At 54.3% G+C, this 18,530-nt stretch overlaps 1 protein-coding gene across 4 annotated transcripts in view; it reads right to left on the minus strand.

Annotated features, from left to right (window-relative positions):
- Window positions 1-10,057: 10,057 nt before the first annotated feature.
- TNS1 (tensin 1) overlaps window positions 10,058-18,530 on the minus strand; it is a 61,844-nt gene continuing 53,371 nt past the window's right edge. For all 4 annotated transcript variants that reach the window (XM_086466053.1, XM_086466052.1, XM_086466051.1 and 1 more), the window contains 11 exons: window positions 17,295-17,469; window positions 15,755-16,623; window positions 14,304-14,390; window positions 13,507-13,638; window positions 12,989-13,081; window positions 12,354-12,431; window positions 12,180-12,251; window positions 11,932-12,100; window positions 11,625-11,693; window positions 11,240-11,272; window positions 10,058-10,202 (listed from right to left, as the gene is read on the minus strand). In XM_086466053.1, the coding sequence (XP_086322179.1) occupies window positions 10,058-10,202; window positions 11,240-11,272; window positions 11,625-11,693; window positions 11,932-12,100; window positions 12,180-12,251; window positions 12,354-12,431; window positions 12,989-13,081; window positions 13,507-13,638; window positions 14,304-14,390; window positions 15,755-16,623; window positions 17,295-17,469 (1,922 nt within the window). The remainder of the gene's footprint in view (window positions 10,203-11,239; window positions 11,273-11,624; window positions 11,694-11,931; window positions 12,101-12,179; window positions 12,252-12,353; window positions 12,432-12,988; window positions 13,082-13,506; window positions 13,639-14,303; window positions 14,391-15,754; window positions 16,624-17,294; window positions 17,470-18,530) is intronic.

Raw genomic sequence — 18,530 nt, forward strand, 5'->3', positions numbered from 1 at the left:
ACTGGCTCAATCCAAGCTGTCTCAAAGGGAGAAGACTGTATCCTGAGTCACCATAACCATTTTTTCCCACCCCACCCAGGCTTTCCTCCTTGTTTTTAACCCTTCTCAGCCTAGTGCACTTGCAAAATCCCAGCCCAGAAAGGGAGCCCACATGAACAGAAGCCTTTCGAGATTATCCCAAGGCTGGTGGGTGAGTGTTTTGCCCCTGCTTTCCCAGCTGGAGGAACAGGCAGGGGTGGCTCAGCAAAGATACCCAGCAGCACTGGAAAAACTGAGATCTCAGTAAAGCCAAAGGTGTTTCCTCAGCATCTCCTATTAAGACAGATTGCTCTCACACAAGTCCCCCCCAGACAGCCGAGCCAACGAGATGCTTCAGCAATAGACTGCTCTTCTCTCCTCCCCAGCCCTCTTGAGTGACTGCAGTGCATCCCAGCAGAGCTCCGCTACACCAGGCCCGAGGTCGCTGCTGCACTCGGCTTTGGTTCAACGCAACCTCCCCTCCCACATGCTGTTTTCATTAGAGCCGGGCTCTTCTGGCAAGGGCGCTGTGCACAGTCACGAGAAGCTGTTCACTGGTGGCTTGTTTCATCCAGTTGTTGGAAACTTAAAACAATGAGCTTGCAAATATTTCATTCCTCCCCTGTGCTTTTTCTTTCTTTTTTTCCTTCTTTCTTTTTTTTTTTTTTTTTTTTTTGGAGGAGGAGGATTGATGGGGGAGGCACATAACGGATAGCACTGGAGCTTGGCGTTACAAAAGATGAGAGAAAAGAGATCAGAAGGGTATTTCTGTCCTGTGATGAAAACACACGCATGTGAACATACTTGTGTGTGCGCATGCATGTCTCACACTTGCCCTCTCAGAGAACTCTCCCAGCTGTCTGGCACCATTACAAACTGCACACGTATGTTGCTCTGGCTCAGGCAGGAAAGCTCAGAGCAGGACCCCTATCACCACCACCAGAAAGATGCCACATGCTAAGGCCACACAGCTGTCACAGTGTCACCAGGACAGAGGCATATCCCTATGTGCCTTCAGTCTGATAGGCAGAGACACAGAGTAGAGGGAGCCTGGAGTCCAAAAGGATGACTCCCATTTTGCGGCCAAATTCCCTGCCATCAACTGGGAATTTTCTGTGGCATCAGTTGCCATCAAGACATATTGATGACCTGAGTCCCAGGCGATGTGTGGGAAGGCTTGGTTTTGACCAGAGATTAACTGCATGCCTCTTTCTCTCAGGCACTGCCTGAGCCTCATGTAGGGGTGGGGGGTGCAAGTAATGGGACAGTGCAAGTATGGGCTGGCAGCCAAGATGTAGGAGGGTGTGACTCACCCTGAGACCGTCAAGGCATGAGGAGGCAGCGAACAGTTGCATCTGGGTTATCCCACCACAAGGACATGTGGGTACAGCCAGCTGGAGGCCATTGGTGCTGTAGTTTGAAGCAGACACAAGGCAGAGCATGAACGAGGTGGGAAATGAAGGACCACTGAGCAAGTTAGTGTCCTAGGCTGGAGCAGAGATGTGAACAAGGTGTTTAACATCCCTCCTCTAATTCAAATTGCTTTCTTTAGCCTGGCTGCAGCATGCTGGAACAGTCTGGACCCTTACGAGTCACTACTTCATGTCCACCTAAGACAGCTGGCATAAGGGGCATCCAAGGAAGGACAGTGACATGGTGAGCGTCAACTAACCAGGGAGAAAAGACCTAGCTAATGCTGCTTTTACTCACCTGAGCTTTTGAATCAGGCTGCCTGCTTGATTTGCTTGGACTATATAGTCCCAAGGGAGCCAAGGCTGCATGGTACTGCCATGGGGGGTGGAAAGAGTTGCTGGCACCAAAGGCCGGCACAGGCATATCTTTGGGCTGCGCTCATGTGAAAGACAGGCAGGGTCTGGCAGAGGCTGTGCAGAACAATCAAGTCTGGGACTAGCAGTGCTGGGAGTGCTCTGCACCCAGCTCAAGGTCCTCCTACTGTACCCCAGTCCTACAGCCACCCAGCAAACTCACAGCCCCTTTATGTCAGGGATGTACAAACCCAGCTGCACCTGAGCTTGTCCATCCATCGCAGGGCACTGGGAGCACAACTTAGAGGTGCGCTGCAGGAGAGGAGCCGCAGGAGAAGCTGGCTACAGGCGAGAAGATATTACCTCCTGCCCAGCCTGCTTTGGCGTGAGTTAGTCCAAGGCCTCCATCACTTGGAGACACATCCCTGTAGATGGAGCCAGAACCTCACAAGGCAGAAGAACAGCCCAGTCCTACCGGTCTTCCTTCTCCGAGGGATAGATCAGACTTCCTACAGATCTCTCTGCTCTCAAGAAGCAGTAGCTCAGCCCCGCTCCTCCCTGCCCTCAAACACCTCCAGGGTTTTGAGTCCACTTTCTGTCCAGGTAAACCATTCCAGAGTGTTGCCTTGTCCCTCTTTATTCAATATTTAACTCAAATCCCTTTCTGTTGCCTTTTCCTGACCACCATGACCATGGAGAGTGGGTAACTCCTGCACAGGCTGCATGTTGATGCCCCTCTCCAAGCAGTAACGTCCCCCTGGGATGATAATGAAGCCCCTAGAGACATTTCTGGGATGGCTTTTCTCACCACTATGATGGACTTCCCCAGGTCCAGCTGGGTCAGATGGCGGCACTCATACATTCTGTCCCTTACAACTGCCTTGGTCCCCTCCCAGGGTAGGGCTGGGGGTCTGGCCCAGGTAACAGAGAGAGCTCTAAGTAGGCTGCTGGGGTAAGGAAAGCTGACTGACCCCTCTCTTTTACCTCTAAAGCTCCTGGTTTGGTGCTGCTCAGACCCGGTCTGTGTGTCAACAGGAGCCCCCAGGCACTTGGGCAAGGGGCCCTTGCCCCTCCACTAATGGGTCAGGGTGTCACCATCGCACGCAGTGGCTGAGAAGCACAGGGATGCAGTAACTCAGCAGCAGCATCCAGGACACCACAGTGGGGTTTGCAGCCTGCAGGGAGGTAACTGCCATTCCCATGTGCACAGCCCCCCAAGGGAGCTCGTGCATGTGCCACATTCACCTGTGTGTGATGTGTTACACAGGGGTGCACATGTGTGTGGCAGGCATCACTTTGCCCAGCACACCCACCTCCCCGGAGAAGATCATCAATCAAACCTTCCAGCATGCTTGAGTGACTTCAACACCCAGAGACTGTTTTTCACTTCAGGTCTCAGTCTCTCCTGCTCACAACACCGAATAGTCTGAACTGGTCTGGGAAACGGAATGTGGGTGCTTGGCTGGCAGCAACGCAGCATCAGTCAGCCCCAGCTCCACATGGACGAGTCCCTCCCTTGTGCGGTAACGGGGTGAAGGCAGGTTCCGACGGGCAGGGAGGACATGGCTGGGGTGTTTTGATATTGGTGGTTGCAGCAGGACAGAGGACAGGAACAGTGATTGCTGGATAGGGTGCAGACGTGAGCACAGGTCACCCTAGCCCTAGGGTGGCTTTTGCCTACATCAGGTCTACTCCACCCTTCCCTCCCTGGGGAGGCTGCCTGGCTCCTGGCCTTTGCCTAGGCACGATGCTTGGGAAAAGTCAGGTTGTATCACACCTTCTGTCCCTTGAGGACGCTTCTGAGGAGGCCCCAGCACTGCTGAGAAGCCTGGGAAAGGGTAAAAGCAAAGGAAGATAAAACTGCTCCATCCCCAAGATCTGAGGGTTGTTTCTAGCTCAGTCAACCAAAAATTATGGTGGTGGAGGGACAGACCCAACTCCAGGGTTTCTCTCCGGGAGCACCCCTCCTTGCTGGGGCTCCCCCTGCAACTCAGGGCATGGTTTTCCAGCCAGCTTTTATCTGCCAACAGCACCTCACGAGCCAATAAGCCTGTGGGTCCCAGGGCCTGGGCTTTAAAATCAGATAAAAGTTGCTTGGTGTCTGACCACATCTGCAAGGGAGTTGGCTAGGAATATTTGCCCTCAGTGAAGGCTTGGTGCCCTCATCCCAACCCAGGGTTTCCTGACTGTCTGACAGCATGCCCATCCTTTTCTCCCAGAGCAGGAGGCAGAGAGGAACCAGAAGCTTTGCCACTTTTCACAGACCCACAAGAAACACTCCCTGGGTGGCCCAGAGACTCCAGAGCAGGTGCTGAAATTAGAAAAAAACCCCACTGATTTGGGAACCTGAAGGTGAGGACTTGATAGGCACAGGGGGATGCAATGGGGGTGAGGTTTCATTGCATGGAGCTGGTGGGACTTGCCTTTCCTGATGGTCACACCAGAGCCACCAGCCTAGCCTGGAGGCAGCAGCAAGCTGTAAAGAGGAAGACCCTGAAAAGCTTGCACTGTGAGAGACAGCGAGGGGAAGTGGGTGGCAGATAAGAACATGTGGAGGAAAAACACAAACCAGAAGCTCCCAAGGAATTTTGGAAAGGAAATGGGGAATTAACTGCAGAAAAGGGGCAGGGGGAGGGGGTGGGGGGGTGGAAATCCATGGCAGTTTATGGCTTGCAACAAATAGTCTGTCCATGCCACCTCGCCAGTCACTTGCCGCCTCTCCTTCCTGCCTGGGGGACAGCAGCACCAGGAACAGGCTGGCGGCTGGTGCCGGCTGCTGGGCAGTCAATTCCAGCAGGAATCGGGGAAGAAACCAAACCAAGAGAAGCTGGCAAGAAAATACCATCCCCGCAGTGTCAGATAGGGAGAGGAGGCTGCAGGTCCTGTCTTGCTGGCAGGTAGACGGGTGACAGACAAGGCCAAGGCTGGCAGGCACCAGGTGCCTCCCGAGGTCCCGTGGTACAGCCTGGCTCAGAGGACACATCACTCGGGTGCCCACCCACAGCCCCACAGCTATTTCTGGGGAGCAAGAAACCATCCCATCTCCTCCCCTTTCTTTTTATACCCCTCTTGCCTTTGCCTCCCAGCATAAGCCCTACAGCACGGGGTCCCTGCGCAAGCAGCCCCCTCAATCCGCCCCTCGCCCTGCAGCTATTTTAGAGAAAGGCAAGAGGTATTTTTAGTGCTGCCAGCTCCCAGGAGAAGCTCTGAGCCTCTGAGCCGCAACAGCGCTGGCGCCAGAGAAACTGCCGCTGCTCTGGCTGATACTTCTTGTATAATTAAACTCAATCCATCCCGGGGGCCAGGTCTTGGCCACCAACTCAGAGAGGAGGGGAAGGAGTGGAGCCAGAGAGACTGGGGCTGAGGGCTATGACGGATGCTGGGAATTGCTCTGCAAATGCTGGAAAAGCCAGGCCTGAGACTTTGGGGAAAGTTTTGCCAGGCACAGGGGGAGCAGGATGGCTCCAAAAGGGGCAAGGAGTGGGATTTAATGGGAGCAGAGCCCAACACCACCTCAGCAAAGGCAAAAGACCCCATACCAGCATCATCCCAGTCTGGCTCCTCTGCAGGAGATGGACTCAAAGAGGATGTGCGAGGCTGGACAGACTGCACCTAAAGGCAGCAGGATTTGAAGAGCACCCAGTGCCTGCAGGGCAAGCCAGAGAGATCCCTCCTTGTAAACAAAAGCCCAAGCTGGAGCCAGAGCCATGTAGGAAGTTTGGGGGCTGTCTGGTTAGCAAGCATCTGGTGAACACAAGCTGCAGCTGGAGGCTGACAAGCAGCAGCACAACCCCTCCTTCTTCCCACGCCCACCGCCCAGCATCTATCGGGGGGCCCCAATCTGCCATCGAGGAATGGGGGGAATAACAGCCAGGAGAAAACACAGAACCCACCGGGTTTTAGGATTTGGTTTCTTTTTCCCTGTGCAAAAAGAACAGAGCATTTATTCCTGCGCTCCCGTAAATTTCAAGATACATTTCCAGCAATCCAGACACCAAGCCGGCATTCCAAGCAACAGTATATTTTATATAACTGGGTTTTTTTTGTCTTACCACTTTATAAAGCCATACAATGAACTGCAAAGAATCTGACATCTGTACAACAGGAAGACAACAGTGGCATCACATTCACACACGGACATGGTGCGACCGAAGTCATCCTTACACGCGCAACATTACGGGCACAAAGATACAAAATATAACGTATTTTTTTTCCATCTATATAAATACACAGAAACAGGCGAGTCTAAAAGTTTGAAACTGTTCATTAACACTGATTAGCAAATAAATCTGTAACGTTCCCGAAGTAACAAAGACAACAACAACAAAAAAAAAAACCCACGCGTAACATGACAGCACAGGATCTGCCAACAGAAATGTCGAGTTGCTTCCTTGGGGTTTTTTTTTTTTTCCTTTTTAAGGAAAAGAAAAAAAAAAACATTAGTAACCCCAAACCAACCTCGCAATTTGCAAAACAAACGAACGAAATGAAACAAGCCCCTGCGGGCTCCTTTGCTGTCTGATCCTCCTGCCTGCTTCAACGGGGAGGGTTGCCTTTTGTTGATGCTGCTGTCTGGGGTTTTTGGGGCAACGGGTTTCTTTACCCGCTCGACCTGCTGGGTGGGGATTTACTTTGCGCTTCGGTTCAGGTGGTTGAACTCACTGCAAAATCAATGCCCAGAGGCTGAGATCGGTTTTTCTCCCTACCTGGTTTGTTTTCCATGTGTGGTTTGACCAGGGGGCAGCCAGAAAATGTTGCATCCAGAGCAACCCCAAACTTTGCTCAGTTTATCTGCTCAGACCCATAAGCCCTCCATGTCCACTGGCAATGAGGGGCTGGCAAAGACCGTGAGATGGGTGCATCCCATCAGCAGATGATGACATGGATCATCCCCCAAAATAGTTCCTAGGGTACCAGAGCCGGAGGCAGCCCTGTTGAAGGGGAACACCACACTTTGCACGTCGCAGGTGCTACCATTTGGGACAGGCAGCAAATGATCCCCCCCTCAGGGAGCATTTCCCAACAGACAGCAACATTGACAGCAAAGGGAGGACGGGTGGGAAGGGGCTTCTCTGAAGAACAAACCAACAAAAAAAGGGCACGTACAATAAATTTACACACGAAAAAAAAAATATATATATATATGTTGGGAAAAGTGCGTTTTTAAGGATATCTTTGGCAAGAATATATGCAGTTCTTTGTGCAGGAAGGAGGGATGTGTCTGTGTGTGTGTGAGCGAGAGAGCGATACCATCCGGCTGCTGACAACGGCAGTGTGATTACAACAAAACATATGCTGGGCTTAACTCGTGCAAGCTTGAATCTCAAATACCATGACTGCATTCAAAAACCAAAGAAAAAAATCCAAAGATTCTTTTCTGTCCCTTTCATAAGGAAAAAATATCAACAGTAGGCCCCCACCAGCCCCAGGACCTGGGTAGTCCTCCAGACCAGCTGACGGTCTCTCCTGGGGACAGAAACGGCAGTTACGGAAAAAAAAAAAAAAGTGCCTTTAAAGGGAGCTGACAAACACCCGGCTACATCATTGGAAGGTGATTAGCTGTGTGTTAAAAAAATAATATAATCATCAGACAATTTTGTTAGTGTTTGAGATTTGGATACGGTCTAAATCTTCAGATAGTGGGTTAGTGGGGAAGCCGTGAGTGGCTCAGGCCTGAAGCAGGCGTGATGTTATTGGCAGGTATCTGCTGGGGTCGGCTTCTACGCGACATCTCTGGGGTGCTTAGATCTGCTTCATTTGTACAGGGAGAAAAAGAGGAATGGGAGTTTCAAGCACCAGTTTCCAAGGCAGCAGATTAAAATAAAATTACATTATTATCATCTCTTTTCTTAGCAGTGAGATAACCAAGTCTGAAAAATAGAGGCTTTCAAAAATATATCTTTATATATCTATAAACACAGTGTTTTCTCTAATTGGTGAACGGCAGGGTGAAGAGATTACGGGTGAGATCGTCTCTCATCTCGCTTGAATTTCGCAGAAGGAGGGAATCGTTTTTTGGAAACATCGAAAGTGAAAAGGTCTCTGCATCCATGCAGCCGGGGAGCCGGGGAGGTGGAAAGTTCCACCCGGACCCCCCAGTCCTGCCGCCATCTCACAACCAACTCCTCGCTACGCATCCTTTCACGCTCACTTCAGCACATCAGTACAGCCTCCAGCCCCCTCCGGGCACCTGCGCCGCTTGCTCCCCCACACGCACACTGGTCACACCACACCGCCCCGACATCGGGGGCCCCTGCGCCTCTTCCCCCATCCATATTTTTCCTTGCTCTGGATTTTCTTTTAACGTGCAGGTGTTTCACCAGGGCAGGGGAAGGGGGAGGTGGGGGGTGGATATAATGGGGGAGATATGATGCGCGGAAAGCAATATGGCAAAAATAAATATTTTTGGAGTGTAAATTTAACCTTTTTTCCTCCTTAAAATTTCGTTAGCTTACAGTATTTTGTCAGTATAGCTTGTATATATATTATAGATATCAAGGCAAGGGCAATCCAAGGGAGACTAGCTCTCCAGGGGGGACGCAGTGCTGTGTTTCTAATTTTTACCCCCAATAGACTATTTGGGCCACTTTGCACTGAAAACTTCTCTCAAAAAGCTCTCGGAGGGGAATAATTGCAGCAGAGAGCTCAGCAATGACCCCGTGGCTCCAGCCAGACGGCTCCCCCTGCCCCAAACCTGCACGTGTGACTGAAGCATCCTCTGCCCCCCTCCCCAGCACTGTGGGGCTGGGACCTCTGCCTGCTGCCCCCCAACCATGATCTCCCCCAACAGTGATACGGGGGCCCTTCGCCTCTCTCATACCCCAGCTGGCCCAATGGCATCAAAGCCACTGCAAAACTACAGTGCATTCAGGGGGCATGAGCCTCCAGCCAGCCGGTTTTGGGGGTATGCATGTGTCGAGCAGGGTGGCTCTCGGAGGACCCGTTACCTCCCCACTGAGCCAAACCTGCCCAGCAACTGCCAGGTCCTTTCTTTTTTTTTTTTTTTTTTAAATTTTCTTCCTTCTTTTTCTTTTAACGTGGCCTCCAAAATAAAAGGAGAAAAAAGCGCCTGAGTTACTTGTAGTCATTTGCCTTTCGTGCAACTTGAATGTCCATGCAATTTAAAAACTGTTTGCGCGTCTCCGAAGAGCGAGACAGGGGTAGCCACGGGTCCGCTGCTTCGCACAGGGAACCCACCTGTGCCAGCATCCACTATTATTATAATTATTATTATTATTATTATTATTACAATGTTTTTCTTTCCTTTCTGTTTTGTATTTTTTTTGTCTGTGTTAAGAGAACGTGTGACAGGCCGCAGGAGAAAACTGCCAAAGAGGACTAGTGACGGGAGGGAAAAGGGGAAGACGGGAGAGGAGGCTGCTTTCTGCATCCTCTGGGGAGGTTCCCAGGGAGCATCTGCCTTCCCCAGGTGCGGGGCGGCAGGAGCCCCCCATACCTCCTCACAGGATGGGGGGGCACAAGGAACCCCAGGGAGGTGGGGAAATGCTGTGACCCCCCCTCTCCAGGTAGACTCACAGTGGCTCACCTGTGACCAGTGCTGGGTTCCGGGTCAACAGCGGAGGTCAGCCCATGGCCAAGCTCCCTGGGGACAGGAGGGCTTAGGACCAAGCACCCCCCGCCACGTCCCCAGAAAGCTGCCAGGTAGACAGCAGGTTTCAGGAGAAGAGTGGGGGCCAGTGAGGACCCTCCGCTGCAGCCAGGCAAGGGAAAGTTTCTGAAGGCATCTCCTCTGGTGTCGCACAGACCCAGCCCATGTTGTTTACTCCTACGGGTCGTTTCAAACACACAGCAGACATTCGCTGATGGAGCTGCTGGGATGGAGCTTCTTCCACGGGTTTTGTCAGTTGTCTCTTTTTTTTCCAAATGGAAAACACCAGTCATGGTCCCACGTTCAGTCCCAAGTGGATGTCGCCACTTGGGACCATGATGGCAAAAGCTGGGAACGTGCCTCTCGCTGCCACCTTCACTTTGGTCACCTTCCCTGCGATGGGACATGCATCCTGTCTGGCGTGACTTTGTGGCTCTCTTATGTAGGTGCATGGTTTTGGTTCCTCTATGTGTGTGTTTGGCCTGTGTTGAGTTTTTAGGGGTTTTGTTGGGGTTTTTTTTTTTGTTTGCTGTTTTCCTCCAAAATTCCAACCCTTTTCCCCCCCTAATTCACTTCCCTCTCCCACAATGCACTTCCTCACACTCCTTCTCGGATCAGCTCCAAGTCCTTCTCCAAAATTCAAGAATCACCCGCAAGCACCAGCTCATCTTTTCTGGCTGGAGCCAAGCATGACCCTGGAGACAAAGTTGACAATGGCTGCAGCCGGCTGGTCCGGGTCCAGCTCAGCAAAGAGGTGGCAAATGTTGTCTGTGGTGCTCCCTTGCTTCCTGGCCACAAAGCCAAAGAGCCTGGGTGGGGAGAAGGCAAGAGGCTCAGTGAGGTTTGCCAGCATTGCTCACCCAAAAAACACCACCACCCTCTTCCAGCACAGTCTTGTCCACCTTCCCCTCTTTAACATCCACCTTGCATGACACAGAGGGAGACACCCCAAACCGGTCCGCATGAAGACCCATCTACTCTTCCCTTTGCTGCGGTTTCTTTGAAGGCCAGCACTGCATTTCCATCATCTCTCGGCCAACCCCCCCTTGCTCTCACCATCCCTGCCACCCTCCTCTAGACTGTCCCCAAGAAGGGACCTTCAAGATGATCACAGCATTGCTTTGGTTTGAGTGATGATTCTTGAAACCACAGAGGTGTGATGGGCTGCGCATTGGGGTAGACCCTGTAGGACACGAAGGCCATGTGGGGACACAGGGAGCTGGGTGAGACCATGAGGTTATTTCTGTCTGTCTCTCCCCTGATGAATAAAATGTCCCTTTTTTTTTTCCCCTTTTAATTAGAACGTGCAAACTCAAGTTATAAATACGGGGGAACAGAATGTGAGACAGGCCCAGGTCGTGGCATTTCTAATTGGGGAGGGGAAACATCCCAGCAGCTGAACATCCTAATAAAAACCCCTTTGCTAACACAATGGCTAAAATTAGTGGGAATTGGTCCCTGGAAATGGACTCAGCCAGCGGCTCTGCGCTCCCATGGGTTAGGACAGGGAGGACAGGAGGAAATGGAAGAGCCAGTAGCATAACCCCAGGCTCCGCTCCATGACGTGGCTCTCACTCACTCCACTGGGAGAGTTTCCAGTAAAGCCATTTCGGCCATGGCCATGCCTGCTCTGACCAGGAATTGGCTGAAAGACGCTTCCCAAGTCCCCAGGACCATGGTCTCATGCTTGGGTGAAATGTTCCCACAGAGAGGAGCTGAGCCCATCTCACGGATGGCCAAGAGGCTGCCCTGCATGGGGCACCTCCCAGCCAACGGTCAAACACAAATGTGAGCCACCATGACAGTGGCTGGGAGGAAACAGCTGGGAAGTACAGAAATTACTTACTTGGCAGGGCCACTGCCGTCAGTTTTAGTCCACCTGCAAGGAGAAGAGGAGGTGTGAGGGATGGTGCCTTCTGCACCCCAGAGAAACAGGGCTGTCATGGGGGCCACTGCACCAACGCTGAAGGGCCAGCCTGGCTTTGCAGAGGCTTGGCTCTATGGAAAAAAACCTGATGCACCTCTCCCCCAGCATGGAGATACTTGGAGACACCAAGAAATCACCAAGAGAAGCTGGTGTTTCCTCACAGTATCCAAGGGGACCTTCCATCCCTACCCGCTGCAGGAGCAAGGGGAACAGAGCAAGCAATGACCCTGCTCCAAGCAGCCCAAAAGTCTGGGAGAGGGAAAGGGGAAGGGGACATGTGCTCCCCCTAAGTTAGGGCACTCACTTTCGTTCCTGGGGGTCCAGGTTGCAGAAGGTGACGGTGTTGAGAGGGTAGTGTCTTCGGAAGAACAATCTGAAACACAAGGTAGGGAGCGTCAGGGCCAGGCAGCCCCCACCTCTGCCCCACCACAGTCCAGCCCCACTGGCATAGGGGACACTCCCATAGGTCTCCCCTAGGATGCTCCAGGAGTCAAGGACAAAGCCTACCCTTGACCAGGTTCATGCCACCCCAGGGACATCATCGACACGCTCCCTGGATCACAGCCCCATTTGCTTTGGGGACCCAGGGACATGGTTGTAGGGGCTCTTACTTCCTCTGGTTGTCGGTTAAGGTGATGCCTTGTGCAGAGACTTTGAAGTGGACAATGGTAGCGGTGGGCGTGGGGTCAGCCACCAGCGTCTCAGCAACGGCCTTCGCAATAGCCTGGGGGCCCGTCAGCGACTCCATCTCCACCGAATTGATGAAGAGGACATTACAGGCTGGAAAGGGAGACAGCAGGTAGGGGGTCAACCACTGCCCCAAGTCACATTCACCCCGCAACAGCCCCTCTCTACTCACCTGCACCCTGTTTGAGGAGGTCCGTGGCCGAGTTGGTGGCCGACACAGTGTCTTTCTTTTCCTCCATGGGATCTAGAAGACATGAGACAGTTACTGGTGCTCCCTGCTTGGAAACCTACCTCGTCCCTGCAGGCTGTGGGGGCAAACGCAATCCCTTCTGGTCCTGGCTCTTACCTCGGTCAGGAATGACCAGCTTGCAGGGCAGGGCCAAGGGCATGATGGAGTGCTGGTACACCAGAGCTGAAAGACAGCCTAGGGAGAGAGGGGAGATGGTCATCACAGGGCTGGGGACACAAGTTTCCCTAGTGTTAAGTTGTTGTTGCTCCGGGTGGATGGGAACACGCTTCTTGGCGAGTTTCTTCACTGTGGTCCTAATGCCACACGTGGCAATTCCCCTCGCTGAAACCACCGTGCCCACGGAGGGCTCAGTGAGGGGGCATAGATGCCAGGGCCACCTTAGAAACAATGAATGGGGCAGAGGTCCTTGTGCAGCACCTCAGAGCTCATTAGCCATATGATAAATGGAACAAGGGGAGCCTCTGCTCTCCACCCTGCCCAGCAGCATCATTTGTCCTGTGTGTGTGCAGAAAGGTACGTACCTGTGCATACAGGCACATTTGTGTGCGCTCATGAATATGCATAACCCCAGAGCCTCCAAATGCCCACAGGACTCAGTTATGCAGGGACAAGAGACAGTCACAGAGGTGGGGGCTGTCCCAGACACCCGACAGCTCTGCTTTGATAGTCCAGCAAAGGCAAGGCACTCCCAACCCAACCCCACATATGGGAAGCACACCAGGGGCACTCACCAAAATTGGGCTCATTGGGGCATCCTTTTAGTTTCACACCCCGTGGGCTAGTCTCGATGAGGAAGTGCCTCACCAGCTCATTGGTGATGTCTCCTGGGAAGAGATGGGATGTTATCACACCAGAGCCACCCTCCTCCTACTCTGCAGTCCCACAAGGAAATCAGTGCTTCAGCTTGACAGAGGGGTCCCTGCCACTCCACACACCCTCCTCATATCCAGCCTTTTGCACAGGGTCAACCCCAAGCCAAGCTCCCCCATGCTGTTGGAGGGATGAGGGGGCTGTGCCCATTTCACCATACCAAAACCCAAGATGCAGATGCCCCTGAGCCCTCTGCAGCTCAGAGCAGAGGGTGTCTGGTGCTTCCCTGTGCCCTGGGAGAGAAGGGCTGAGAGGGAGGGATCCTGCCACATCAGCACATACCCGAGGGCACAACTGGCGCAGCAGACACGGCTGCCCGCTTGCCCCGGCTGAACGACGGAAAGCATCCCGGTGTGGGATGGAGAACGGCACACAATACCTTTCTTGTTCTGCTGCATGACCGTGGGAGGCGGAGAAGCTACTTTCATGGCGAGGCCGTAGGCTCCCCGGAAGGAGTGGCTGTCTCGAATGATGAAAGCCCCTGGCTCCCTGTCCTTCAGAAGTGCAATGGCTGCAGGAGAGAATGGCAGACCTCAGAGCCTGCATGGTGAGAGCCAACGTGCCCCCTGAAACCAGCAGGTGTGGGTCAGGATAGGGAGCCCTAGCTCCAGGGACACATAGCCAGGCACCACAAAGTTGCTGTTCCCCCTGCACCTCTGGATGAGGGTGGGTCTGTGGCCAGGCAGGGGTGCATCTCCCCCCCACCTCTGCTGTCCTTGTGTGAGCATCTCAGAGTGCCCATTCCCACCAGCCCAGATCTAAGCAACCGAGCACTGGAGAGCAGGCAGGGACCAGGGACCAAATGCTGGGACCTTGCCCCTGAAGGCACCTTTGCCCCTCCTTGTTCTCCTCTCTTAGCCACATCTCCAAGACCCCTCTGAGCTCTCTCAACTCAAGATCTGGGTGCTTTGCAGCCTAAACTGCATAGATCCACCACACACTGCAGGGACCAGTGCTCCTCCCCCCAGGGGAAAGTTCAGGGAGCCTACACCATGCAAGCCTGCAGCTGAGCCAGGATTCAATCCCCCTCTGCAATGGTCTGAGCATCCACTACCCACCTTCACTTCTAACCCAGCCCCTAAGGGAAATCCTTGCTGATCCCTGTGATTCCAGATACACCCCAGCTCCCCACCATGGCTCACTTGACCGTATCCTTTGCCCTGTGCATTTACCCACCCTGCTCCCTGGAGATCTCTGGTTTATACCAGTACTTGGAAGTGTCTTGCACAAACTTGACATTGGCACGAGTCTCAGGGCTGATGTCTGCAGGGAAGAGAAGACAAGAAAAAAGTCAAAAGATTCTGTATCCACATGGGTTTTTAGCAAAACCAGCTACAGCATTAACACCTCCACCTTTTTTCAGCCCCAGGACATTGCTTTAACTTTAACCAAATCCTCCATACCCAGGCAGGCTGATCATCACCTGGAGCTTACGGAGCTGCTGGGCACCTAAAGCTCAATCCAACCACAAGAGCCCTTGAAGGGCTGTGCCTCGGATGAGCCTCTTTGCCACACAGCCAGACACAAAACGGGAATTCATCATTTAAAAGGGAAACGGCCAGGTGAGATGAAAGCAGTCAGAGGAAAGACATATGTCCAGAGGGTGGTGGGGAGATACTCTGACTTCAGAGGACTTTCACTGCTCTCTGATGGTCAAGGTTTGGCTTGTCCATCATAAAAAGAAATTCTTTCCCTTATCTTTGCTCTGTGCAGAGGAAACTGGACAGGTTGACCTACCCCGGGAAAAGCAGCCTCAAGCCCCAGCCTCACCCTGCCTCGCACAGTGCCCATCAGTGGCACAGCCCCAATGGGAGCCGGTCCTCTGTCTGTGAAGCTGTCATTTTGCTCGGGAAACATTTCCAACCACCTGCTTTCCAAAAACAACCAAGCAAATAACCCGGAGGGCCAGATAGCATCTCTGCTGGAGGCGTGCTATCAGCCCTCTGCAATCTAGCCTCATTCCGTGAGGCAGGGGGCTCACTCCACTCCCCAGCCTACTCACTAATTGTTACAGCTTTTAATTGCTCATGCTTCCCCACTGGGAAAGGTCCCCAGCCACAGAGAGTCACAGAGCCGGGGCGGGCGCCAGCATGCCCACAAAGGGCTGCCCACTCAGCAGCGAAACTGGCCCGGCAGCCGGAGCCACCGCTGCCCCACGGCTTTATTCCCCTGGTCCTATCAGCCCAATCTTGGCGTCACCAATGTGTCCCGTAATGGGAGCCAGTGAAGGTGTTCCAGGCACGGCGGCAGCCAGGGCAGACCACACCATTTGAAATGAGAAGGCAGCGCCACAGCAGGGTCTCGGTGGGGTAAAGCCCGCTGAGAACAGGGCCTGGAGGTCAGCGCATCCCCACAGCAGAGAAAAAACACCTCCAGGTGCTTTGATCTCCCCATACACAACTCTGGACGCTGTTTACACCAGCGATGCCGCCAGGTCGGTGCTTTTCCTGTTTGGATTTTCCAGAAAGCGCAGGAAATGGCCTAAGACCCGGCGGTGCCGCTGGTTTGGGGACGGGCAAAAGGGCTAAATCAGGATGTGGCTGCAACCCCTTCCCTGCCAGTCAGTGAGGAGGGAAGAGCCCTGAGCAGGGTGGGAGGATGTGGGGACCTCCAAGGGCATCCCTTACCTGGCATGGAGAACTTAGAGAAGTCTGGCAGGGTGTGGGAGAAAGTGACAGTGCTCCCACCGCTGGGGCTGGACATGCCGCTGGAAAGGGGGGAGGATGCCTTGCCGTTGATGGTGGCATAGTTGGGGAGGCTGTTGGAGCGGTCCCCGGCTGACATCCGCCGCTTCTCGGGCAGCGCAGGCTGCGGCGTGGGGCTGCCCTGGTGGTAGGCAGCTGAGTCCGGGGAGGAGGAGTGCGGCGTGCTCGTGCCAGGGTAGTATGCCGGCGAGACGGGGAAGGACGGCGTGGAGGGAGGCTGGTAGCCAGAGGAGCTGCTCTGCCGAGACAGCGTTGGGCGCTTCTCCTCTGGGCTGGGGTAGCCATACATGGGGCTGCCAGGAGGGGTGGCCACTGCGGCTTGATGCCTGGCCAGACTGGGGCTCCCTGGTGGGGCTGCCAGGTTGCCATGGGCCACCACAGCGTGTCTGCCCAGCCCAGGGCTGCCAGGAGCACCACTCATGCCGGGGTTGATGGCTCTTCGCCCAAAGCCAGGGCTGGGTGGCGTGTTGGTAGCCACTGTCCGGTGCAGGGTGCGGGGGCTCCCCGGCAGGACGTGGACCCCCACCACATTGACCTGTGGCTGCGGCCGAGCTTGGGGGTCCGGCTGGAGGCCAGCTCGACCATCGGGGTAGTCAGGACTGGCATATGCCGAGCCCGGGACCCCGCCTTGGACCATCACAAAGGAAGATGGAGACGAGTTTTGGTAGCTGCTGTGAGCAGAGGGCATCTGCGAGCTGACAGGTGACCGGTAAACAGGCTCGGCCGAGGCGTGGGGAGGTGTAATCGTGCCATGGGGGCTGCCCTCTGATGGGTAGCTGCGGAGGGAGGCCCTGAGGAGAGATAAGGAGAAGCACAATTCAGCTCCACCGCTCAATCCTGGTGCTGGCTGGCATCCTCATGGGAGTAGTGCACAGGGAAAATGAGGCACAGCGCCAGCAAGCTGCTCAGTTGTTCAGAAGCAATGGTGGGATGGGTCCTGCCAGCTGCATGAAAGCAACTAGAGGCAGCTTTAGTTTCACCATGCATCCCAATTCCTTCTCAAACTATGACTTTCTGGGAGACAGAGCCTTTTACCAGCTCCTCTCCCAGCAAAACGCCTAGTTCGTTCCTTCCTGCCAGCCTTGCCAGACTAGGCTGGTGCAGGACACCTCATGGGCAGGGTGGAGAGGGGGCAGGGACAATGGTTCCATTGCACCACAGGGGACCAATGTTCAGCCTAACCCAGGGCTAGGGGTTAGCACAGACCCCATCCCTCTTCCCACCCCAGGGGCTGGGTTCCCAGCAAAATGCTGCTGGGGTCCAGTGACTACTAAGTGACCACCAGTGACCCAGCTTTGTTTCCTCAGGGCACTGAGCTGCATGGTTGGCCGGGAGCTCCAAAACCTATGTGGGGAGACGGTGATCCTTGCAAAGGCAATCTGAATGTGGGAGCAAGCCTGTGCACCTGTCAGGGTTCAGCCCCAGCCCTACCAGCCCCCAGGACCTTCACCCACTACCTTACCCGTCCACGCTGTGAATGGGGCTGCTGGTGGAGATAGGACTGGGAGCAGTGAAGGAGTTGCTGAAGGTGCCGTTCCTGGCAGGCACCTCCGGGCCTCCAGGTTGGGTGGTGGGCACGTTCCCTCCCCTGCCCGTCGTGGCCGTGCGAGCCACCGACTCAACATAGCTCCTGGGCTCTGCAGCAAGAGAGAAGGGGAAATGGATGAGCCCACAGCTTGCATGGGAAGGGGGCCATGCCCTTCCTAGTATCCCCATCTCAGCCAGTGAAGGTACTTGAGCTGAGCTCCTCCACTGGCACATTTCCCCCATTCCTCTTCCCCCAGGGGTTGTGTAAAAACACCTCTGGCTCATCTGGGCCTTTAGGTTGCTCCAAGGGATGCTGAAGACCCCTGCCAAGGCACATGGAGGGGAGTCACACCCAACCCTCTCCCCAAAGCAACCAGGTCACCCCTGCCACAGCCCCTCCACCCTGCTCTGAGTCAGCGTCCCTCCCCGCCTGGGATGCCACACAGCACACGTCGTGCTCCCTGCTCACCCCCTAAAAATAGAGCCTGTGACTCTGCCCAGCGTATGCTGACTCACAACTGACAATGATGCCCTGCAGTCCCTGCCCTGGGCAGCCCACCTCTGCCAGCCATCTCCAGCAGCAGACCAGAGAGCAACTCCAGCTATTTCCAATTGCAGCATCCAACACTCTCACTCACAGCCCGCCTTGAAACCGGAGCCCATGAGCACGACCAAGAAAAGCAATTTTCCTTTGGAACCAGCCAGCTGCCCCGTGCCAGGAGCAGCGGGCTGGGCTGGCCATCACCAGCCTCAGCAGCCGCCAAACCCAGCCCTCCATCCTCCCTTTACCCCCTGCCTCCTGCTCCATCCAGGCTGGGCCCTATCCCTACGATAGCCCCTGCAGCCCCTAGGCCCCCTCAAAAGCTGTGCTATAGGAAGGGGCTACAGCTTCAGCACTGTCCCCCAGTGTCCTCGCAGCCATTTCACACCTTGGCTGGCACATGCCACTGACTGCCTCTGTGCTGGGGCACAATGACCTAAGTGTCGAACACTGTGGGCTGGGCATCCTTGCAGGTCCCTGGCTCCAGGCTGGCCACGCCTGAGGCAGCTCCGTAGTAGTAATTAGCAAGACAAACATTATTATTATTAGTCATAACAGCCGGGCTCCGGGTAAGGCTGCCGACAAGCTGGCCCCCTCGCAGCCAGCAATGCCAATGCACAGCTCCATGAT

The sequence above is a fragment of the Leptosomus discolor genome, chromosome 5, assembly GCF_034619465.1.
Source record: "Leptosomus discolor isolate bLepDis1 chromosome 5, bLepDis1.hap2, whole genome shotgun sequence".
NCBI lineage: Eukaryota > Metazoa > Chordata > Aves > Leptosomiformes > Leptosomidae > Leptosomus > Leptosomus discolor.